Source organism: Oncorhynchus mykiss, chromosome 1 (assembly GCF_013265735.2).
Source record: "Oncorhynchus mykiss isolate Arlee chromosome 1, USDA_OmykA_1.1, whole genome shotgun sequence".
NCBI classification, from domain to species: domain Eukaryota; kingdom Metazoa; phylum Chordata; class Actinopteri; order Salmoniformes; family Salmonidae; genus Oncorhynchus; species Oncorhynchus mykiss.
The window spans coordinates 42,393,104-42,418,967 of NC_048565.1; the positions used below are offsets into that span (position 1 = coordinate 42,393,104).

General features: G+C 43.2%; 1 protein-coding gene across 1 annotated transcript in view; it reads right to left on the reverse strand.

The window, feature by feature from the left end:
• LOC110532319 (thromboxane-A synthase) overlaps positions 1-25,864 on the reverse strand; it is a 110,061-nt gene that overhangs the window by 41,740 nt on the left and 42,457 nt on the right. Inside the window, 7 exon segments of the mRNA XM_036977694.1 lie at positions 4,374-4,410; positions 4,412-4,719; positions 5,119-5,246; positions 5,558-5,706; positions 5,943-6,031; positions 12,783-12,899; positions 23,113-23,209. Of these exon segments, the coding sequence (XP_036833589.1) occupies positions 4,374-4,410; positions 4,412-4,719; positions 5,119-5,246; positions 5,558-5,706; positions 5,943-6,031; positions 12,783-12,899; positions 23,113-23,209 (925 nt within the window).

Sequence of the window (25,864 nt, forward strand, 5' to 3'; positions counted from 1 at the left end):
TGGCATACTGGCCTGCAGCAGAGATGGACTTACAATTGAGGTGGAGTTTATATGGGACTGGGTCTCTCAGTCATCAACCCCTGCAAAATGACTGTACGCAACTCTGTAAACATGCTGAATCCCATGTTTATAGAGTTGCAGTCAATTCCATTTCAATTGTTAAATCAGGAAGTAGTGCTGAGCGATTAGTGCTTTTTTTTTAGGTTGGTTTAGTTTCGGTTCGATTCTGAAAAAATTATCACAGTTATCAATTTCGGTTTAGATTTATTTGCTTTTTACATTAAATTACCTCTGCATTATGTGGGTTGAATGCTGTAACAACACGGAATAAAACAATTAATCAAAGTCCCACGATGGTAGTGACTGCCCATTACTGTTTATCACTTATGAATCATAATTGATTCATTTTACTTTAATAAAATAGTTCAGTTGTTCATTCCAAGTCATCATCTCAACTCCACAGAGCTACTGCCTATGCTGTCTGACAAAATCACTATTTTAGTAGTTCTTCAATGTAAATAAGGCATACCTTTATGACTGCTGAATACAAACTATCAATCAACTGCTCTATCCCTCTCCATCTTGTATTGTTCTGTCTCTTCTTTCCCTCTGTCTGCCCCACACTAACCTAGCAGGCGTAAAAGGAACACACAGACTGGACAAGTAGGCACGCAATGGATTATGGTCATTGTACTTTAATAGCACGTTTTCTGCGCTAAACAACAATATAAACGCAACATGTAAAGTGTTGGTCCCATGTTTCATGAGCTGAAATAAAAGATCCCATGAATTTTCCATATCCACAAAAAGCTTATTTCTCAAAAAATATATGCACAAATTGGTTTACTGTACATCCCTGCTATTGAGCATTTCTCCTTGCCAAGAAAATCCATCCACCTGACAGGCATATCAACAAGCTGATTAAATAGCATTATCATTATACAGGTGCACCTTGTGCTGGGGACAATAAAAGGCCACTCCAAAATGTGCAGTTTTTTCACACAACACAATGTCACAAATGTCTCAAGTTTTGAAGAAGCGTGCAATTGGCATGCTGACTGCAGGAATGTCCAACAGAGCTGTTGCCAGAGAATGTTGCAGTACGTCCAACCGGCCTTACAACCACAAACCCAGCCCAGGACCTCCACATCCGGCGTCTTCACCTGCGGGATTGTCTGAGATCAGCCACCTGGACTGCTGATGAAACTGTGGATTTGCACAACCGAAGAAACCGTCTCAGGGAAACTCATCTGTGTGCTTGTCGTCCTCACCAGGGTCTTGACCTGACTGTAGTTCGGCTTCATAACCAACTTCAGTGGGCAAATGCTCACCTTCGATGACCCCTGGCACGTTGGAGAAGTGTGGTCTTCACGGATGAATCTCAGTTTCAACTGTACCGTGCATGGCATCGTGTGGGTAAGCGGTTTGCTGATGTCAACATTGTGAACAGAGTGTCCCTATAACGACACAAGGTGAGACCCAGATGCAGACACAGGAGGCAGATGGTTCGAGTCTCTGATATTAATTGAACAATGAGGGGCCCGGCGAGAGGCAGGTCGAGGACAGGCAAGAGATCCTAACCAGGTCAGAGTCCAAACGGTACAGGGGGGCAGGCAGGCTCGAGGTCAGGGGCAGGCAGAATGGTCAGGCAGGCTCGAGGTCAGGGGCAGGCAGAATGGTCAGGCAGGCGGGCTCAGTGTCATGGTAGGCAAAAGGTCAGAATCGGGAGGACTCGAAAAGAGAGACTAGGAAAAACAGGAGCTTGGAAAACCGCTGGTTGACTTGGCAAATTAAATCAAATCAAATCAAATTTATTTATATAGCCCTTCGTACATCAGCTGATATCTCAAAGTGCTGTACAGAAACCCAGCCTAAAACCCCAAACAGCAAGCAATGCAGGTGTAGAAGCACGGTGGCTAGGAAAAACTCCCTAGAAAGACAAGACGAACTGGCGACAGACAAACAGAGAACACCGGTATAAATACACTGAGGGTAATAGGGAAGATCGGTGACACCTGGAGGGGGGGTGGAGACAATCACAAGGACAGGTGAAACAGATCAGGGCGTGACAGTCCTATGGTGGCGGTGGGGTTATGGTATGGGCAGGCATAAGCCATGGACAACGAACACAATTGTATTTTATCGATGGCAATTTGAATGTATCGAGACACCGTGACGAGATCCTGAGGCCCATTGTTGTGCCTTTCATCCGCCGCCATTACCTCATGTTTCAGCATGATACAGTGGTTCTTCCTGTAAAAGTTGCGTCATACTGCAGCACATAATTCTATGGCACCTTATTTAATTGTCAGCCATTGTTGCCACTAATGCTAGTTAGTGCTAGTTTGACCACTAGAGGGCATCTTTGAAAAGCATTCTTCAATATTGGCTGTACTAGAGAATTTGAAACCTTTTTTTGTAAGAACATAATATATGGGATTGATTTCCCGAAATGTAGCTTAATTCATTCGATGAATATGAAACCCTCAGGGTTTTTCCAATGCTTCATTGGTCTGTTTCGGTTGATGGCCCTCTAATCTGCAAACGTATTCTACGGTTATATATGTGTCGACTAAAGCGATTTAATTCATGAATGCATTTGAACGTTTTTTTTATATTGTGAAGAGCAAAATTATTCTCAAGAGAATTAATATTACAGTTACACCAACTGGTAGACTAATCACACATTTGTACAAAATGGTAAGAGAACTGGTGAAGAATGTTCCCCCTCTACACACACATTTCTTTACTAGAATCGCTACATTAAAATACTGTCAGATCCATAAAATGTCCTCGTACAGTAGTAGATCTAATTAACAGCACATTACTCAACACTAGTGAGACTCATGTCGCCTACGGTAGGTCTACAGTAAATGTAAAAAATATTATTTTCAATGACGTGACTCTCCGACCAATAATTCAATTTAGAGGATTGGCGGATTCTAAATTAATATCTAAGGGGCATTTTTAGTTAGGGCAAAACTGGTCTGTGGGAATATCTAAGGGGCTTTTAAATAAATATAATTCAGGGTTAATAATAATAAATCATCATTTTGCTTAAACAATTATGATATATTGGAGATTATTTCATTATCAAATAAATGAAAGTTATTGGCTGTACTACAGAATTTAAAACCTTTTTTTTGTAAGAACATAGTATATGGGATTGATATTAAGACATTTTGCTTAATTCATTTGATTAATATTATGGTGTTTCTATTCCAAGAAAAACGAAAAAACGAAACCCTCTGGGAAACTATGGAGCTGTACAATGTGACCTTTATTAAACTAGACATGTCAGTTAAGAACAAATTCTTATTTACAATGAAACCTGGACTACGTTGGGCCAATTGTGCGCCGCCCAATGGGCCTCCCAATCATGTCCGGCTGTGATACAGCCAACCTAACTAAGAAATACATTTGACGATACAATTCTCCCCTTATACCCTCCTTCTTGGCAAGAGTCTATTGTCCTGTTAATAGCCCATAATGACACTGTACAATGTGACCATTCAGGAGTAGGCTACAGTACTACAGTAAGAGGAAAATAACCCTAAAATGTCAACATCCTAATTGTAGTCTAGCCAATACCCAAAAGGAGATTCAGTGAATATGACATTACTTATCAAGACCAGTCCGCATGCTTGTCTCAGAGCAGCGCTGTCTTGACCTCTGAATACCGTCTTTCCCCCTTCCACTTCCTTCCTCTTCCATTCATTTTGAAAGTTATTTTCCAGTAAACATAATCAGTGCTCTAAGTCCCCATTGCGCTGGTCTGGAGCAGTGATGCAGGGTACCGTACTAAACCATAAATGAATCCCGCAGCATACAGTAATCTCAAAACGTTTAGTTGAGCAACCACTGCAATGCACGGCCCCATATCGCAAGGATCTGTACAAAATCCTGGAAGCTGAAAATGTCTCAGTTCTTCCATGGTCTGCATGTCACCCATTATTGAGCATGTTTGGGATGCTCTGGATTGTCATGTATACAACAGCGTCTTCCAGTTCCTGCCAATATAAAGCAACTTCGCACAGCCATCGAAGAGGATTGGGACAATATTCCACCTGCCATAATCAACAGCCTGATCAACTCTATGCAAAGGAGGTGTGTCATGCTGCATGAGGAAAATGGTGGTTTTCTGATCCACGTCCCTACCTTTTTTTTTGGGGGGGGGTATCTGTGACCAACAGATCCATATCATTATTCCCATTCATGTGAAATCCATAGATTAGGTCTAATCAGTGTAGGACCGTTTACATAATCTGGTTAGGATTTTAGTAGTTTCAATAATCCATCATGGCACACATACTGTGGCGACAAAACGAAGGTGATTATGAACGTAAGGGGCATACAGGAAGGCCCATACTCACATATCTGGTGAAGAAGTCATCCACCTCAGCCTGCAGCCTGACACTCTGGGTGTAGAGCCAGGAGGTAGCAGGTGAAGACCAGCGTGTTGCTACTGGTCTCGTAACCCGCCAGGAAGAACACAGACGCTTGGCCCACTATCTCATCCTCCGACATCATCCTCTTCTGGGTCTGGACCGAGCGCCTGTTGGGCGACTCGTGGCTGCCGGCGCCACCATTTCCTTGTTCCCCGGAGTGGTGTGTGTGGGCCAGTTCATCAGCATGGTTCACCACATCAAAGTGTTCAAGAGAGACACATTCCTTGGTGCTGCGCGTGTCCAGCATCAGCTGCAGGAAGTCTCGCCGCCGCTACACACACACACACACACACACACACACACACACACACAAACACACACACACACACAAACACACACACACGCACGCACGCACGCACACACACACACACACGGGAGCACACACACACACAATTGTTGTTAATTAATGTGTTGGTTATGGATGTGTTGGTTATTGATGTGTTTCACAGGTCATCATTGTAAATAAGAATTTGTTCTTAACTGACTTACCTGTCTAAATAAAGGCGAAATAAACATGAGAGCGCACGCGCATGCACACACACACACACACACACACATTCAAAGATCAAGAACAGAGAAGAGAAAGGAAGAGAGACAAAAAGAGTCCTTCATAAAATTCCCATCTTTTATAAAGGAGCAGAAGTTTTTACAGCTCAGTAACACACTGTACCTCTTCAACAGGCTGCTCATCTCTCTGTCTGATGATCTTCTGGATACAGTTGATGAAGAAGTTGTTCATCTCATCCCTCCTCTTGTTGGGGATGACCCGGGCCAGTGGAGCCAGGAATGGGAAAGCAACTGTAGGCAGCAAGAGAAGAACCAACAAAATACCATCTGTGTCAGTCCACTTCCGGCAGCATCTAGGGAATGCAATACAGTATATGTTAAGTGGACATGCTCCTTGTAATATATACCGTATATTGAGTCCAACATTGTAAATTGTGAGAAATAGTGTGATGATGATTACATTAAAAACATAACACTGTTGTTTTAAAATCTTTCTCTCTTTCATTTTGATAATTGTTGCTAGTAGTATAGTTGTTTTCTAGACAGTATTTCTAAGCCTATGATGAGTTAGTTGGATTAAGGCAGGGCTCCACAGTACTCACCGAAGACGAACATGATGGGTCTGAAGAAGGAGAAAGAGAAGAACTTCTGGGCGTGGTGAACAAATGGGTCATCTGGGTCCTTCTGAGAGTCCACCTGGGTGCCAAAGGCCACGCTAGCTATCACGTCCATGGTGAAACAGCCAAAACACCTGAGGAGAGAGAACCAACCCAGTCAACACAATACGGTATGTGGAGGATATTATATAGACCTTATACAATGATAATACATTATAAACATCTGGTTTCACCGCTGGTTGTAGACGTTTGAATTGGATTTCCCAATATGGTTGTTTGGAAAAATACACGATAACAATTGTATAGCCTAATGAATGAACGATCCTTATAATGAACCCCATGAGAGGGAAGGTTACTGTAGTTACAATACCTGTGAATGTCAAAGCTCTCTGCAGACTGGACATGTCCAAGCAGGTTGGTGAGCAGGGTGTCCATGGTCATGTTGATCAGAGGACCCATCTGCACCGAGACAGAAACATATACTCATCTAACATAACATTAACTTAAGACCTAGGGACCATGTGAAGACGTTTGGACATCTTAGAGTAACGACTAAGGTCTTGGGTTGACAGTCATTTGGAACCCGGATCAAGTCTCTGTCGGGGACCACCCCCCCCCAAATTCGCTGCAAAATACCATATGAATATAGATACAACAAATTATCCCCTTTTCATATTTTCTTGTGCAAAAAAAATCACTTTAAACCCAGACTCATCTGACAAATGTGCGAGAAGGAATCAGGGGTGATGTTGGTCCCACGTGCGTGAATCAGTCCTGGTCATAAGTACAGTACAGGAGGAGACACTGCTGCCGTGTGTGTGGTGCCCACTCCTCTCCTCCTCACCTCCAGCCCCTCTCAGAAAAGTGTATGTGTTTGTGTGTGTGTGAGGACACCCTGAGGCAAAGAGAGGACCTGAATCAATTAAAATCCCATTAAAGTCATTGCCATTACAGAGGTCATTACCAAGGGGAAAAGAACCCTGATGATGATGGATCAAACAGATATCTAATTAATTCATTTATTCATTAAGGGAAGAGCTCTTCTGAGCATGGTGATTGCTGTGTTACAATGCGGGACTGAGAGAGGCAGATCTCAAGAATACTCTCGACCATAACTTCTCCAGGGCAGACAGAGTTATACTGCAGTAGCAACATGTCTCAAATGTAAAAATATCAAAAACAACAAATCATCAGGTCAACTCCCTAGTCTCTTCTTATCAAAGAAAACGAGGATACTAACACATATTGGAAAACAGAGAGGAAGGACAGCTATGTCCAGTGGCATGGAATATTTGCTGAAGGAACATGAGAAAAAATGCTGAAACACCCTCTGAACCTCAGGTCTCACTGCTGAGTGTCAGGGGTCCAGAATATTCTGGGCTGTGCCATCTCCCTCTCTCTCTTCATATCTTGCTCGCTTTCACCATTCCCTTCTCTACAGCCAGTACAGCAGAGAGAGAGAGAGAGAGAGAGAGGCTCTACCCTAGGTCGGTCTTTCTGCTCCGTCTCCCTACAATGGAGCTGTGATCAGGGAGCAGCAGCCATTAGCACTATCTTTCTATCCCCCTCAGACACGCACACGCACACAGTCCTCAGAGGAATGGCCAAACAGGGCCGGAGGAATCCGAGGAGCCACTAAGCTCTGGCGGAAGATTTGGGGATGAGGAGGAGCAGGAGTGAGGGCACAGAGAGAGAGAGAGAGAGACGTGGAGAAATCTAGACAACGTTTACACATCTCCCCTATCTACCCTCGCCATCTCTTCATCTCCTCCCCAGCGATCAATACACGCTGGGATCAAATGGGAAATGAGATCCTTACACGAGAGGAGATGCTAATGGATAAACATGCTGTAGCATTATGGGTACAATGAGCTGTGACCGAAGCTGTTACACGACTGTGACATGCTGGACTACTGTCATTGGCATCAACGTGATAATACTGAGCATAGTCTACACTGTAAGTTAATATAACGTTACAATAAACTACAATTCATAAGGATTAGGATAAGGCTGAGGTTGGATGCGGGGGACAGGGCTAACCCTAGTCACAGGATAAGGTTGTGACTGTTAATAAGACCAGTCTAATGATTAGGATTTAGAGGGGGCTAAGACCAGTATAAGCTTCTATAAGCTTCCATGTAAAAATAAAGTAAAATTGACCATTCTATGATGATAAGGCTAGAGACTGGGGCTAACACTAGTCTAAGTCTATGGTTGTGACTTGCCACAGCCCTTGTCACAAATGTAGACTTAGACTAGTGTTAGCCCCAGTCTTATCATCATAGACTGGCTGGGGAATGGGAATGGGGCTAAGACTGGGGCTTATTAAGTACACCCATCTAGTAGCATGTAGGAACCTTTGTCTCCAAAACAGCCTGAATTCTTTGGGGCGTGGAAACGTTGCTCGAACGTTGCCGCTTCTTCTTGTTTTTAGCTGATAGGAGTGGAACCCAGTGTGGTCGTCTGCTGCAATAGCCCATCTGTGACAAGGACCGATGAGTTGTGCATTCCGAGATGCCGTTCTGCACACCACTGTTGTACTGCGGCATTATTTGTCTGTTTGTGACCTGCCTGTTAGCTTGCACGATTCTTGCCCTTCTCCTTTGACCTCTCATCAATGAGCTGTGCTCGCCCCTAAGACTGCCGCTGACTGGATGTTTTTGATTTGTCGCACCATTCTCAATAAACCTTAGACACTGTCGTGTGTGAAAAACCTAGGAGGCCGGATGTTTCTGAGATACCGGAACCGGTGCGCCTGGCACCGCCGATCATACCACGCTCAAAGTCGCTTAGGTCACTCGTTTTGCCAATTCTAACGTTCAATCAAACAGTAACTGAATGCCTCGATGCCTGTCTGCCTGCATCATATAGCAAGCCACGACCACGTGACTCAACCATTTTCATGAACAGCATACATAATAAACCTGCCACTGAGTGTATATGCCAACATAAGATGAGGCCTAAGGCTGGTCAGTCTGAGGAGAGGGTACTGGGGTCTGGAGCTGAAAGAGGGAGGACAGATGAAGAAGCACGAGCAGCCTGATAGGTTATGACAGGAGCAGTATCCTCCCCCTCTACAGGGGCAGGGTGGCTCAAATGAAAATCTATATCCCAAGGCTCTGCCAGCTGAGAGGATACGCAGGGGCTACTGGTCAGTCAAACATAGCCAGACTACAGCGCGCGGAAACACACACACACACACACACACACACACACACACACACACACACACACACACACACACACACACATACACACACACACACACGCACACACCACACACACACAAACAGACACAGACACACACACAGACACACACACACACATGAATAAACAGACACAGACACACACACACACACACACACACACACACACACACACACACACACACACACACACACTAACAAACAGACACAGACACATGCACACAAGAAAAAGGAGAGAGAGAGAGAGAGACGGATAGATAGACAGACAGACCCAACAGCTTCCTCTTATCACAGAGCGAGCCTCAACAGTGTATCCTGCCACAGCATATCTGTCCCTATCCAGACAGAAGCAGATAGATATTGATCCACACCACCACTTTCTCTCAGTGTGCTTTCCCTCTCTCTCCATCTGTTCTGTCCACTCAGCAAACAGACTGGAGCGCTATGATTGTAAACAGCAGTAAACTAAAACAGACATCGCTAAAAACATATCTGGGTAATGTGACCGAATTCGGAGCGCCAGTTGTCCGAGCGTTTGTTTGGTGCCGATCGTAAAGTTGGTGGTTTATGGTTTATGCTCTCGTAAATGATTCATATTCCCGCCAGTCTCACTCTCCCATGGTAAATTCTGGAGCAGGACTGTGTGTATGTGTGTGTGTGTGTGTGGGGGGGGGCACAATAATTAGCATGTCTCCTCTCCACTCATTAACTGGACATGTGTTTGTGTGTATGAGGGAACTACGTACGTTGCGAACACAACCCTGCTCAGAACACAGCGCTATTACTACACTATACACACCCAACCTTGCTTCATAACATCAGAGTCAGACAAACATGTTGACTGATTGAGAATTGTGTGATTCCGAAATACAAACGCAGAAAGCAATAACTAGTCATTAGCTCTTCCTGACTGCCTCTCCATGATGTTCTTAACTGAGTTCCCAGCCTGTTTCTTTTATGAACTATTTTGACAGAATATGAATCACACACACTCAGAGAAAGTGAGAGAAAGTCCACGTGTACACAAACACACTGAGTGTCAGTCACACAGAGCACACGCTCAAATTGAGGGACTGATTGCAAGTAACAAATAAAATCCAAACGGTCAATTACAGCAGGAATTACTCAGCGTTTACGAAAGCTACCTGCGTGGGACAATGTGTAAACACAAAACCAGTCATAGCTGACTTTCAGCCTGAAACACTTTATCCTTAGTGGTTATCCACAAACAGTTTGTTTTCAGGCGAGTGTACCCAGCTGTATCTGGAGCGTGAAAGATGAGTGTGTGCGGTTTCCTTAGTGGCCTGCCGCTGGTGGTTGCCGTGGAAACATACCATCACAGCCCTAATCACAATTAACGGTCCAGCTAAATGACCACCCACCTCTACCCTACTACACGATAATTACATGCCTACTGTTCCACTTCTAGTGTGTTTATTTTACATTATGCCTTGGCCTTATTTGCCATCCAGTGTGATCCTGCACTCGGTCAGTTACAGGCACACAATGTACCAATGACCTTTATGCACATACAGCACAGGAGGTGCTTTCTCTTTCTTTTATATTGATAGTTCTGAGAAACTGTGTGATGTACACACGCACACACGCACACACACGCTACTTGGAGAACAAAGGGTCTTTGGTTTGGTTGGTCTTTGCAATACTCTGAGAGCAGTTGGACCATTTCAATAGTAGCTCCTGACGTCTGTTCATGGCTGCTGCCTCTGGTGTCGCAGGCAGGCAGGCAGGCAGGCAGGCAGGCAGGCAGGCAGGCTGGCTGGCTGGCTGGCTGGCTGGCTGGCTGGCTGGCTGGCTGGCTGGCTGGCTGGCTGGCTGGCTGGCTGGCTGGCTGGCTGGCTGGCTGGCTGGCTGGCTCACCAATCTCTCTCAATCAGTGTAGAGGGGACTCAACAATCACATAAAACATGCTGTTCCAACAGGCCCCGGTAATTATGTTCCACACTATAAGGTAGAAGAACCACTGTTTGTTCTAATGACACTATTATAATGTCAGGCCATACACAGAAGTCAGCAAGAGAGAGGGGGAGAGGCACAGAGGGGGGAGATGGGGAGAGGGGGAGGGATGGAGAGAGGGAAAGTGAAAGTGATACCCAGACCACATTGGTTTATCAGACGTTAATTAGATGTAATGCTTGAAAGCCTTCAATGGAGACAAGCTATCATTTTCCGACTAAATTGCGGGCGTCAATCTCCCGTGCTATTCCTTAAGTCCCCTGATTCTCTTGAACATTTGTACACCAACAACGTATTTTCAATCGTTGGGCTGGGCAGGCTCTAAATGGAGACAACTTCTATTAAGATAATGATTCTGGTTAATCCACAAAAATGAAAAGATGAGATAAGATAGGTTGCGACTGAAGGCCTGATGCAGTAGAAATCTGCATGGCTGTATAGATGTTTATGAATATGTATGGTTCCATGTAGATAGAACAGAGTGGGGAGTGATTGTGTGTATGTATAGAGGTAGTAATATGTGGTGTATGGGTTCCATGTAAATATAACAGAGGGGGAGGGAAAAGGGGATACCTAGTCAGTTGTCCAACTGAATGCATTCAACTGAAATGTGTCTTCCCGCATTTAACCCAACACCTCTGAATCAGAGAGGTGCGGGGGGCTGCCTTAATCGACATCCACAGCACCCGGGGAACAGTGGGTTAACTGCCTTGCTCAGGGGTAGATCGACAGATTTTTACCATGTCAGCTCGGGGATTTGATCCAGCAACCTTCCGGTTACTTGCCCAACGCTCGAATGGTGTGAGAGGAGAGGGGTGAAGAAAGAAGGAGAGGAGAGGGGTGAAGATGGTGTGAGAGGAGAGGGGTGAAGAAAGAAGGAGAGGAGAGGGGTGAAGATGGTGTAAGAGGAGAGGGGTGAAGAAAGAAGGAGAGGAGAGGGGGGAAGAGAGAATGAGAGGAGAGGGGTGAAGAAAGAAGGAGAGGAGAGTGGTGAAGAGAAAAGGAGAGGAGAGGGGGGAAGAGAGAAGGAGAGGAGATTGGTGAAAAGAAGAAGGGAGGAGAGGGGTGAAGAGAGGAGGAGAGGAGAGGAGGAGAGGGGTGAAGAAAGAAGGAGAGGAGAGGGGTGAAGAGAGAAGGAGAGGGGAGGGGAGTGGTGAAAATAAGAAGAGAGGAGAGGGGTGAAGATGGTGTGAGAGGAGAGAGGTGAAGAAAGAGGGGGGGAGAGAGGTGAAGAGAGAAGGAGAGGAGAGGGGTGAAGAAAGAAGGAGAGGAGAGGGGTGAAGAAAGAAGGAGAGGAGAGGAGAGGGGTGAAGAGATAAGGAGAGGAGAGGGGTGAAGATAGAAGGAGAGGAGATGGTGAAAAGAAGAAGGGAGGAGAGGGGTGAAGAGAGGCGGAGAGGAGAGGAGGAGAGGGGTGAAGAAAGAAGGAGAGGAGAGGGGTGAAGAGAGAAGGAGATGGGAGGGGAGTGGTGAAAAGAAGAAGAGAGGAGAGGGGTGAAGAGAGGAGGAGAGGAGAGGAGGAGTGAAGAAAGAAGGAGAGGTGAGGGGTGAAGAAAGGAGAGGAGAGGGGGAAGAAAGAAGGAGAGGAGAGGGGTGAAGAGAGAAGGAGAGGAGAGGGGTGAAGAGAGAAGGAGAGGAGAGTGGTGAAAAGAAGAAGAGAGGAGAGGGGTGAAGAGAGGAGGAGAGGGGTGAAGAGAGGAGGAGAGGAGAGGGGTGAAGAGAGAAGGAGAGGAGAGTGGTGAAAAGAAGAAGAGAGGAGAGTGGTGAAGAGAGGAGGAGAGGAGAGGGGTGAAGAGAGGAGGAGAGGAGAGGGGTGAAGAGAGGAGGAGAGGAGAGGGGTGAAAAGAAGAAGAGAGGAGAGGGGTGAAGAGAGGAGGAGAGGGGTGAAGAGAGAAGGAGAGGAGAGTGGTGAAGAGAGAAGGAGAGGAGAGGGGTGAAGAGAGAAGGAGAGGAGAGGGGTGAAGAGAGAAGGAGAGGAGAGGGGTGAAGAGAGGAGGAGAGGGGTGAAGAAAGGGGTCATCTTATCTTGCCTCTTTCATCTTGGTTGCGCTGATGGAGGGGGTGAGGATGCTGCGTACTCTCTTCCAGTGCTTGTTTCTCAGCATCAGCAGACAGTCACTCATGGGCTTAGTGGCAGCCCGGATCATCTACAGAGTGGAAAAGGAGGGAGAATCTGAAGCACACAAGAATATACAGTTGAAGTCAGAAGTTTGCATACACTTCGGTTGGAGTCATTAAAACTTGTTTTTCAATCACTCCACAAATTTATTGTTAACAAACTATAGTTTTGGCAAGTTGGTTAGGACATCTACTTTGTGCATGACACAAGTCATTTTTCCAACAATTGTTTACAGACAGATTACTTCACTTATAACTCACTGTATCACAATTCCAGTGGGTCAGAAGTTTACATACACTAAGTTGACTGTGCCTTTAAACAGCTTGGAAAATTCCAGAAAATTATGTCATGGCTTTAGATGCTTCTGATAGGCTGATTTACATCATTTGAGTCAATTGGAGGTGTAACTGTGGATGTATTTTAAGGCCTACCTTCAAACTCAATGCCTCTTTGCTTGACATCATGGGAAAAATGTTAAAATCAGCCAAGACTTCAGAAAAGACCTGGTTCAAGACCTGGTTCATCCTTGGGAGCAATTTCCAAATGCCTAAAGGTACCACGTTCATCTGTACAAACAATAGTACGCAAGTATAAACACCATGAGACCACGCAGCCGTCCTACCGCTCAGGAAGGTGACGCATTCTGTCTCCTAGAGATGAACGTACTTTGATGCGAAAAGTGCAAATCAATCCCAGAACAGCAAAGGACCAGATGCTGGAGGAAACAGGTACAAGCGTATCTATATCCACAGCAAAACATGTCCTATAGCGACATAACCTGAAAGGCCGCTCAGCAAGGAAGAAACCACTGCTCCAAAACCACCATAAAAAAAGCCAGACTACGGTTTGCAACTGCACATGGGGACAAATATCATACTTTATGGATAAACGTCCACTGGTCTGATGAAACAATAATAGAACTGTTTGGCCATAATGACCATCGTTATGTTTGGAGGAAAAAGGGGGAGGCTTGCAAGCCGAAGAACACCATCCCAACCGTGAAGCACAGGGGTGGCAGCATCATGTTGTGGCGGTGTTTTGCTGCAGGAGGGACTGCTGCACTTCACAAGATAGATGGCATCATGAGGATGGGAAATTATGTGGATATATTGAAGCAACACCTCAAGACATCAGCCAGGAAGTTAAAGCTTGTTCACAAATGGGTCTTCCAAATGGACAATGACCCCAAGCATACTTCCAAAGTTGTTGAAAAGGACAACAAAGTCAAGATATTGGAGTGGACATCACAAAACCCTGATCTCAATCCTACAGAAAATTTGTGGGCAGAACTGAAAAAGTGTGTGCGAGCAAGGATGCCTACAAACCCGACTCAGTTACACCAGCTCTGTCAGGAGGAATGGGCCAAAATTCACCCAACTTATTGTGGGAAGCTTGTGGAAGGCTACCCATAAAGTTTGACCCAAATTAAACCATTTAAAGGCAATGCTACCAAATACTAATTGAGTGTATGTAAACTTCTGACCCACTGGGAATGTGATGAAAGAAATAAAAGCTGGAATAAATAATTATCTTAAAAAAAAAAATATTATTCTGACATTTCACATTCTTAAAATAAAGGGGTGATCCTAGCTGACCTAAAACAGGGACTTTTTATTCGGATTAAATGTCAGGAATTGGGAAAAACTGATATTAAATGTATTTGGCTAAGGTGTATGTAAACTTCCGACTTCAACTGTACATGTACTGTACATACTACAGCATACAGATCATGCACATGTACAGTACCAGTCAAAAGTTTGGACACACCTACTCATTCAAGGGTTTGTCTTTATTTTGTACTATTTTCTAAATTGGAGAATAATAGTGAAGACATCAAAACTATAAAATAACACATATGGAATCATGTAGTAACCAAAAAAGTGTTAAACAAATCAAAATATATTTGAGATTCTTCAAAGTAGCCACGCTTTGCCTTGATGACAGCTTTGCACACTATTGGCATTCTCTCAACCAGCATCACCTCCAACACGTCAAATAATCATGTCAAATGTCAAATAATCTCAGGAGGAGATGGAGGAATCAGCATGCCTAGCCCTCTTTTGTGTTCCTGTCCAGTCGTATGTGGGCAATGGTCATCACTAAGTCCTCAGATCCTATGGTCCTCTGTGTTGAAACTAACACAGGAAGCAATGCTAGAATACTGAAGACTTGGAGGCAGAACTCCAGTGGAGTACAGGGCATTGTGGCTGAAGCTCCAAGACATCACTGATCTTTTACTGATCTTTCGCTGTTCATAAATGCTAAAAAGGTGATCATAAAGTGATCATAAAGTGATCAGAAATGTTCATGAAGCATTGGGTGACATATGTAGGTGCTCTCTGGCTGACAATACTGTACGTTTCATGTGGTATTGGGATGTGTTTACTAGTGTAAACAGTATCCATCATTTTCATTTATTAGCATTTTCCATTGACGGTATAACATTCCAGACACAATGTAATAAAAATAATAATTTATTAATCTGTGTGTTTTGGCAATGTTCTGTCGGTAATAATTTATTAGTGCTCTAACACAATAAAATATTTGGAAAAGACAAGTGTTGTTCGGCAGTTTAGAGTGTTTATGCCATATATATTTGGCTTTGTATAGCCACATATTTGCGGCCACAGGATTACAGTGACTTGTGTTTGTTTCTCTGCCTCCATGGAGACCTTCTTTATGGGTCTGCTCCTGCTGCTGGTTGCAGATGGTGTGTAAAGGCTCTGAACCACACACACACACACACACACACACACACACACACACACATACCAACAGCGCACTAGCCATACACCACTCAGAAACACAGCGTGTGCCACATCTCCATATTACATCCACATCTCAGCACGATATCCACATCGACTGCTAGAGTGGTTGTTAAGTGAACAATGAGTCAGGAGTGTGGTCATACAGCAAGCGGGCAAGTAAACACCATCTGAGTCAAAGTCACTAAATCAAACAGGTAAAAATGTCATTAAGCTCCTGTATCCCCCCTGGATCTGAGGGCTCTATGTGTACTGCATACATACAGTACCACAAGATTTATGGGTCATTGGTGCACAACATTTCTGATGGATTGGTGTTAAAATCAGACCCGAGTTCCAATACATGTGTATTTGATTATTTGTTGTTTCAACACTTATTTTTTGTGTATTTGAGTATTTTCAAATAATTATGCCTGGATGCTGATTGGTTGATAGCAGGGAGTTATTCACGACAATCTCCCTGGGTAATGCCTGTTAACAGTTCCATTTGGATTATGAATGTGCTGTCCCACAGCCCAGCTAGGCAATTCATAAACTTAATCTCCACTGGAAAATAGTGTCTAGACATTATTTATCCATGATTGTAGCCTAGCATTTGGTTTGCAACATTGGGGTTTAATCTAAACCTTGCTGCCTGCCGCTCCGTACCTGTGTAACAATGTTGCAGATTTTTTGTTGCAATCTCCACCTTCCCATATAGAGAATGAACGCATCGGGGTGAGATTGACAGCTCTGAGCCAGGCAAATTCATTGATCAGGATCATTATTATGGATATATGCAAATAAATGGCAATAAAAACAAAGTTAAAACAAACAAAAATGCACCTAGTTTGCTGTCATTTCAGCTGCCTGATGTGATCGTATGTTAGCGTTAGTTGGCTAGCTAGCAGAGCAGAAGTAGAAAGCGTTGCACTGCAACCTTTCTGCTTAGAATGGACGACCACCCTGCTTTGCTAACAACCATGCCAATCGAATCCAATTTGGCTAGCAGCTTCAGAATCTCAGAACTAACAACTGGCTTTTGTCCGGACTATATTGTATGGTGGAAGGATGAAATAAAATGTATTTACTCATTAAAATAAAGTTTTAATACAAATATTGTAATGAAACAGCAGGGAGCAGGTCTCGAACCCTTGACCTTCTAGCCCAAGGTCCGGCGCGCTATCGACTGTGCTGTAAAAGCATGCTCGCTCCGCGCTTATAAACCCAGGGTCGTTACAATATGTTGTTCATTTTGTTTGCAACCGTTTTATAAAAGCAAGAAGGCCCTCAAACCCGGGAATTATCGTGAATAACACCCTCCTGAGGGCTGTTTCCCCGGCCCTTTGCTTCGCGTCGGGCCTAAGAACAGCCATTAGTCAGGAGTTATTCACACGATAATCCTCAGGTTCCCATTCCTTTTTACTTAAATACTCAACCACTTGTCTTTTCAAAAAAAGAATATCTAATGTCTTGAAAGTAATTAAAATACCCTAAATAGTATTTGAACCCAGGTCTGGTTAAACTCACTCTATATACTGTATTAGGCAGAATTTATCCATTGATAATTCAAAATACAATTGATAGTGCCTTGGTAGCATCCTAGGCAGAGAGCTCCTGCAATTGTGTACATATTGTTACAAAAAAAAATGTTTTCATTGTTTTTGGACCTAAAATGGTTGTTTTTGATAACAATTAGTCTTTATTGCAAATGTCTGGTGTTTTGAGCCACGGATTTGCAGATTGACTGACAGGCGAACTATTTTTAGGTTGGGTAGGTATCTAGTTAGCTGGCTAATGTTTTTGTTTGGAAAATGCATCTGGACATAGTACCAGCTTTTTTATTTCACCAGGCTGCCAGTTCCTGATCTTTTGAGAACATCATGTGAGGAGTCACTTGAAGAGTGTTAGGAATGGGAGATGGAGGAATACAGTGCTGAGGCAGAGGGCTCGTAGTGAGGACGACTGGCTTCTATTCTGAACTTTGCGTGGTGAGCTTTCTGGCACCCAGAGCTGCCGAGGCATCACCTAAGTGAGTGCTTCACAGAGTGGAAGAGTAGACCTGTGGCTATATGACTCAGGCTGGTTCCCAGACTTGCCCTCTACAAGATCATCAGCAGACTCCATCACCATCATTTACCATCCTGTGACCAGCTACCTCCGCTCAAGTGGCAAGTAGCCTAGTGGTTAGAGTGTTAACCTAGTAACCAAAAGATTGCAAGATCGAATGCCTGAGCCGACAAGGCAAAAATCTGTCGTTCTGCCTCTGAACAAGGCAGTTAACCCACTATTCCTAGGCTGTCATAGAAAATAAGAATATGTTCTTAACTGACTTGCCTAGTTAAATAGAGGAAGAAAAAAACTCCATGAACCAACCCTCTCCATCTGCAGAGGATGCAGAATTCAAAGACCTGGCCTCTATTGGTTGACCTGACCTGTCATGATACATTGCTTGTTTGTCTTCTATTATGAAAAGCACTATAGAAGTTTCATAAATTATTATTATTTGAATCACAATCAAATATAGCAATTTAGACCATAGAAATCTTCTTAGCCACCCTGTTCCATTGCCATGGCAATTATGAATCATAAAAATACACATGACCACATCACACATTCAATTAGGTAGAACGTTGGAATTAGAATGTTTGGTTGATAAGAGCCAGTGTTTATTTAAACCCATTGCCATGGTGATTCTAAATCATACAAAAACATTGCCTTTTGAATATGATGATATCTCAATTGAATGCAGCCTGTTTTCAATGTAGAATGCTTGGTTGGAACTCAGTTTCGGTGGAAACAAACCCAAGACTAGGTGTGCGACTTGTGCTCTGCTATTTGAGATTATCTATTTGTCAACAATGGGTGTGTTCATAAATTCACTCTGGAGTGCCAGAGTGCTCTCCGAGCGCGCTCTGGGTGTTTCATAAATTCAGAGCTCTGTCAGATCGTCCGTTCCTCTGGATGCTCTGGCTGAGGAGTAGGGTTGATCCGAGCATTCTGACCTCACAACTGCAGTCAAGCACCCGAGCTAACTGGCTCACTCTGACTCTAGCCATGAATTCTTTGTGGGTAAAGTGTTCTTTGTCAGTTAGCCTGCGGTCTACACACACTACAGTGGATATTCTATACAATTAAACATGGCAAAATTAACACAGTATGTATATATTAGCATGTCAAGCTCAACTTTTTATAGTCAGGCAACATATGAGATGTGAGTGGGCAACTTTCCATTCTGAAGAAGGAGTTCATTTTCTTTTGCATCAGCTCAAAACCAGCCGGCATTGTATTCAACCAAAGAGTCTCCCGTTTCTATAAAGAATGGTACACCTCTGATTGTAAATCCACACTAAGCCAGATCGAGTCCATTTTAAAAGAATTAAGAACGGCTCTTCTCTCAACTGAGGAAGCTGGCTTGATGGGAGCCCACATCTCTCTCCATGAACTCAAAAGAGCACTGGATAACATAAATAAAGGCAAATCACCTGGTTGTAATGGTATTCCTCCTGAGGTCTATTTACAAATTTTGGAACCACTTAGGTCCACTGTTACTTGAAATTATTAACACAGCCATTCACAAAGGTACATTTGGAAGGGGTGTAAATACAGCACTAATTTCGCTTTGTGAAACAAAAGGTAAGGACTCCACCCAGTGCTCTCACTATCGCCCCTTATCTTTGATAAACACAGATATAAAAAAAAAACATCTACAAAACGTACTTACCCAAATTGGTACATCCGGACCAAAACGGGTTTGTTAAAAAACGATTATCCAGAGATAACCTCCGTCGTCTATTACATATCTTACATGCTTCATCAGAAACCAAAGCTCCTTGGGTAGTTCTATCTCCCGACGCAGAAAAAACTAGGGAATATGGTGCCATTTGGGACACAGCCAGAGCCAACATGGCGGGTGGATGATGAAAGCAACTGGGACCTCCTGACCTCTGTTTGATACTTGTCACTCTATCATTAGATGTGAACCTGGCACCCTCGGACGCCATTGGTCAGTTCTGCTTTCAGACACAAACACTTCTACTGTATGTCTAGAGCCTCAAAGACAAAGGCTATTGGCTGAAAAAAAATCCCTAAGCCTGAACTTGTTCAGGGACATGTCCTCTTTCTTCCTGCAATGCAGTCAGAAAGAGTGCACTAAGATTATTCTGCTTTAGATTGAAAACATATGACAATGGGTTCACAGTAGAATGACAATGGTGACTACATACACATCCTCGCTGCAGAGGTTTGAATGAATTTACAAAATTGATGAGATTCAATCACCCTGTGGTAGGCAAGAGTACAGATTTCATAGCCCAACTCGAGGTTATGATCAGATAGCTTGTCAAAAACTGCTGTAAAACTAAGCAGTTCAGAATAGATCATCTAATTTTGACTCACTACATCAAATGAGCAGAAAAAGTACATACCAGAAAAATTTCACTTTGGCATAGTACCAGTCAAAAGTTTGGTAAAAGACCAAGTCCATATTATGGAAAGAACAGCTCGAATAAGCAAAGAGAAACGACAGCCCATCATTTCTTTTAGACATGAAGGTCAGTCAACCCAGAAAATGTCAAGAAGTTTCTTCAAGCGCAGTCGCAAAAACCATCAAGCGCTATGATGAAACTGTCTCTCATGAGGACCGCCACAGGAAAGGAAGACCCAGAGTTACCTCTGCTGCAGAGGATACATTCATTAGAATATCTGCGCCTCAGATTTCAGCCCAAATAAAAGCTTCACAGAGTTCAAGTAACAGACACATTTCAACATCAAGAGACTGCGTAATCAGGCCTCCATGGTCGAATTGCTGTAAAGAAATCACTACTAAAGGAAAGCAATAAGAAGAAGAGCTTGGGCCAAGAAACACAAGTAATGAACATTAGACCGATGGAAATCTGTCCTTTGGTCTGATGAGTCCAAATGTGAGACATTTGATTCCAACCCCCATGTCTTTGTGAGACGCAGAGTAGGTTAACGGATGATCTCTGCATGTGTGGTTCTCACCGTGAAGCATGGAGGAGGAGGTGTAATAATGTGGGGGTTCTTTGCTGGTGACACTGTCAGTTATTTATTTAGAATTCAAGGCACAATTAACCAGCATGGATCCACAGCATTCTGCAGCGATACGCCATCCCATCTGGTTTGTGCTTAGTGGGACTATCATTTGTTTTTCAACAGGACAATGAACCAAAACCCAACACACCTCCACACTGTGTAAGGGATATTTGACCAAGAAGGAGAGTGATGGAGTGCTGCATCAGATGACCTGGCCACCACAATCACCCAACCTCAACCCAATTGATATGGTTTGGGATGAGTTGGACCACAGAGTGAAGGAAAAGCTGCCAACAAGTGCTCAGCATATGTGGGAACTCCTTCAAGACTATTGGAAAAGCATTCCAGGTGAAGCTGGTTGAGAGAATGCCAAGAGTGTGCAAAGCTGTCATCAAGTCAAAGGGTGGCTACTTTGAAGATTCTCAAATATAACATATATTTGAATTTGTTTAAAACTTCTTTGGTTACCACATGATTCCATATGTGTTATTTCATGGTTTTGATTTCTTCACTATTATTCACTATGTGTCCAAACTTTTGAGTGGTACTGTATGTAATGCATCAATATGATGATTTAAACGATGGGCACATACAGTTGAAGTCAGAAGTTTACATAAATCTTTGTCAAATACAGTTAAACTCAGTTCTTCACAATTACTGACATTTAAACCTAGTAAATATTCCCTATCTTAGATCAGTTAGGATCACCACTTTATTTTAAGAATGTGAAATGTCAGAATGATAGCAGAGAGAATGATTTATTTCAACTTTTATTTATTTCATCACAATCCCAGTGGGTCAGAAGTTTACATACACTCAATTAGTAGTATGTACAGTACATGTACAGTTGAAGTCGGAAGTTTACATACACCTTAGCCAAATACATTTAATATCAGTTTTTCACAATTCCTGACATTTAATCCTAGTAAAAATGCCCTGTTTTAGGTCAGCTAGGATCACCACTTTATTTTAAGAATGTGAAATGTCAGAATAACAGTAGAGATAATTATTTATTTCAGCTTTTATTTCTTTCATCACATTCCCAGTGGGTCAGAAGTTTACATACACTAAATTAGAATTTGGTAGCATTGCCTTTAAATTGTTTAACTTGGGTCAAATGTTTTGGGTAGCCTTCCACAAGCTTCCCACAAAAAGTTGGGTGAATTTTGGCCTATTCCTCCTGACAGAGCTGATGTAACTGAGTCAGGTTTGTAGGCCTCCTTGCTCTCACACACTTTTTCAGTTCTGCCCACAAATGTTCTATGGGATAAGGTCAGGGCTTTGTGATGGCCACTCCAATACCTTGACTTTGTTGTCCTTAAGCCATTTTGTCAAAATTTTGGAAGAATCATTGTCCATTTGGAAGACCCATTTGCGACCAAGCTTTAACTTCCTGACTGATGTCTTGAGATGTTGCTTCATTATATCCACATAATTTTCCTTTCTAATGACGCAATCTATTTTGTGAAGTGCACCAGTCCCTCCTGCAGCAAATCACCCCCACAACATGATGCTGCCACCCCCGTGCTTCCCGGTTGGGATGGTGTTCTTCGGCTTGCAAGCCTCCCCCTTTTTCCTCCTTACATAACGATGGTCATTATGGCCAAACAGTTCTATTTTTGTTTCATCAGGCCAGAGGACATTTCTCCAAAAAGTATGATCTTTGTCCCCATGTGCAGCTTTTTTTATGGTGTTTTGGAACAGTGGCATCTTCCTTGCTGAGCGGCCTTTCAGGTTATGTCGCTATAGGACTTGTTGTACTGTGAATATAGATACTTTTATACCTGTTTCCTCCAGCATCTTCACAAGGTCCTTTGCTGTTGTTCTGGGATTGATTTGCACTTTTCACACCAAAGTACGTTTATCTCTAGGAGACAGAACACGTCTCCTTCCTTAGCGGTATGACGGCTGCATGGTCTCATGGTGTTTATGTTTGCCTACTATTGTTTGTACAGATGAACGTGGTACCTTCATGCAATTGGAAATTGCTCCCAATGATGAACCAGACTTGATTTTCCCATGATATCAAGCAAAGAGGCACTGAGTTTGAAGGTAGGCCTTGAAATACATCCACAGGTACACCTCCAATTGACTCAAATGATGTCAATTAGCCTATCAGAAGCTTCTAAAGCCATGACATCATTTTCTGGAATTTTCCAAGCTGTTTAAAGGCACTGTCAACTTAGTGTATGTAAACTTCTGACCCACTGGAATTGTGATGCAGTGAATTATAAGTGAAATAATCTGTCTGTAAACAATTGTTGGAAAAATTATTTGTGTCATGCACAAAGTAGCTGTCCTAACCAACTTGCCAAAACTATAGTTTGTTAACAAGAAATTTGTGGAGTGGTTGAACAACGAGTTTTAATGACTCCAACCTAAGTGTGTGTAAACTTCTGACTTCAGCTGTAGGTGTAAAGGGCATTTTCCTTGTTGACTTACCATTCTGTTAGGGAAGGTGCTGAAGTCCTTTACCATGATCTGTCTGAGCATGTCAGGGTCAGCTACCACCACCACGGGCCTCCGGCCTAGATAGTATCTGGAGAGACAACACAGGACAGGTTGACATGCCAGACACATTTGTTTGCACGCATACACACACAAAGGCATACACACAGGAGCATTCACACAGCCACACACCCACACAAACAGACACACATGCGCACACATGCGCACACACACACATACACCACACACATACACCACACACATACATCACACACACACACAAACGGCTTTGGGGCTAGCATGAATAAATAACAGGACGCCAATCAAAAGTGGTGGTCATCACAGAGGAAGTGAGGCCTGGGGAGAAATATACTCAAAACCACACCCACACACCTTAGACTTGGACTTGTTGAGGAGGCTAATACTGAAGTAGAGTCTTACAACAGAAGAACAACAAGCCATGGGCTTGATAAACCACAGGATTTAAAGGAGCAAAGTCATGGCTTTGTTTGTTTCCTACAGCACCACTCGTTATTGTTCTAAGCTAGTCCTCTCTGTCAGGATTGCCTCAGTTCACTGCAATGATGGCCAGGATACACTGACTAACTGCTCAGTCCTATCTCACCATGTTATAGGACATAGGCCATAGGAGATTTGTCACAAGGCTGAGTGGAGGGCTAATGCCTGGTGCTATAAAGCCAAGGTTAAAAGGTAAGGAGAAAGTCCTCTCTCACAGGAACTCCATCTTGTTAAGTGCCTTTTTAATGAAAGTACATTTCAAATGCAATTTTTTTTGAAGATAATTAGACACTGCAGATTGATAATTGGATATTAAATCTTCCAGGCAAATAAGAGATACAATACATCTAGGAATATTGGAGGATTTAAAAGCTCCTCATTTATTGGAGAGTCTAAGGTTTCCAATCATCAGTGGAATACAGTCTGGGTAAAGGTAGCTAGTATAAATATGATATTCAGCCCTGAGCGAGGGGCTGTATGGGGAGCCACAGTGGAGCACTGAGACTGTCTGTCACTATGAATTAAGAGTACCGTGCTCATCCCTGGCTCCCCTAAGTTACTCACACGCACACATGCACGCGCACACACACCCACCCCTCATCGGGGCTCATCAAAAAGCAGACAGCTATTCCTGCTGCTCCTATGGCAGTGTCTCATTCCTACAGTGACACACTAATCCAGCTCAGCCTGTGGCCAATCTCTATTCCTGTTATAGTTGTTATAATACCTACAGAAAAACATGTTGCCTCTGATAGATGCAGGGTGTCTATAGTCATTCAGACTACTACAACAGCTGTGAATAGTTACATTAACGAAACAATTCCTCTCAAAACTTTTAAGTCAGCATTTTTGGTTGAGGGACTGATGGTATAGTGGCTTTCAACAGATTCACAAACAACTCCTGGACCCATAAAACAAAAGGTCTCAGAGTAGGAGTGCTGATCCAGGATCAGTGTTGCCTTTTCGATCATAATGAATAAGATTATGAGGGGGGGGGGGGGGGGGGGGGGGCTGATCCTATATCATCACTCCTACTCAGAAACATTATTTGAACATAGGCCATGAACTCTGGATGACATGAAAGGAGGGTAGGCTACAGAAGATGTTGCTCTAGTCTTGTCCCCAGTTGCAAAGCTAATGTTACTCCACATGTAGCAGGGTTTAAATAGTACGGGGTAATGGTCCAGCAGTAGAGGGAGGACTCTGACCTCCATTTAAAGGAAGGTCATTTAACAATCCATTTGTCTGTTTATGACTGCACCAGGCTGTGACACTGGACAGGTAATGGTTCTGTTATCTGGCCCGGAAGTGAGTTCCATTCCATAGCCTGCATGGGTAACATTATAACCACTCTGGCCTGGCTACTCAGACCAACTAGTAGCTATGCAGGCTCCTCTGTGTGCTGGTGTGTTTCATGACCCATCGGTGGCTATAGTCGCAACACCGTAACTATACAAATGTATGAATGCATATCATTCCATTTGTGTGTTTGCAAAGTTAAGGTGTAAGTTTCACCTGCCATTGTATGGTCCTGCTTTATTTTAGTTTCCAAAATACAAATGACAAATATTTCTGCCTGAGCATATTCATGGTGAATTTTGTTAGCAGAGAAACTAGGTTTTTTGTGTGTTTTTTCTTCTTCTTCGATTGTCCATTAGATGTATTTATATGATCTGTATTTATGTTATACAGTTGAAGTCAGAAGTTTACATACACTTAGGTTGGAGTCAATAAAACTCGTTTTTCAACCACTCCACACATTTCTTGTTAAAAAAAACTATAGTTTTGGCAAGTTGGTTAGGACATCTACTTTGTGCATGACACAAGTCACTTTTCTAACAATTGTTTACAGACAGATTATTTCACTTATAATTCACTATATCACTGTATCCAGTGGGTCAGAAGTTTCCATACACTGAGTTGACTGTGCCTTGAAACAGCTTGGAAAATTCCAGAAAATGATGTTATGGCTTTAGATGCTTCTGATAGGCTAATTGACATAATTTGAGTCAATTGGAGGTGTACCTGTGGATGTATTTCAAGGCCTACCTTCAAACTCAGTGAAGCTTTGCTTGATATCATGGGAAAATCAAAAGAAATCAGCCAAGACCTCAGAAAAACAATTGTAGACCTCTACAAGTCTGGTTCATCCTTAGAGCAATTTCCAAACGCCTGAAGGTACCACGTTCATCTGTACAAACAATAGTACGCAAGTATAAACACCATG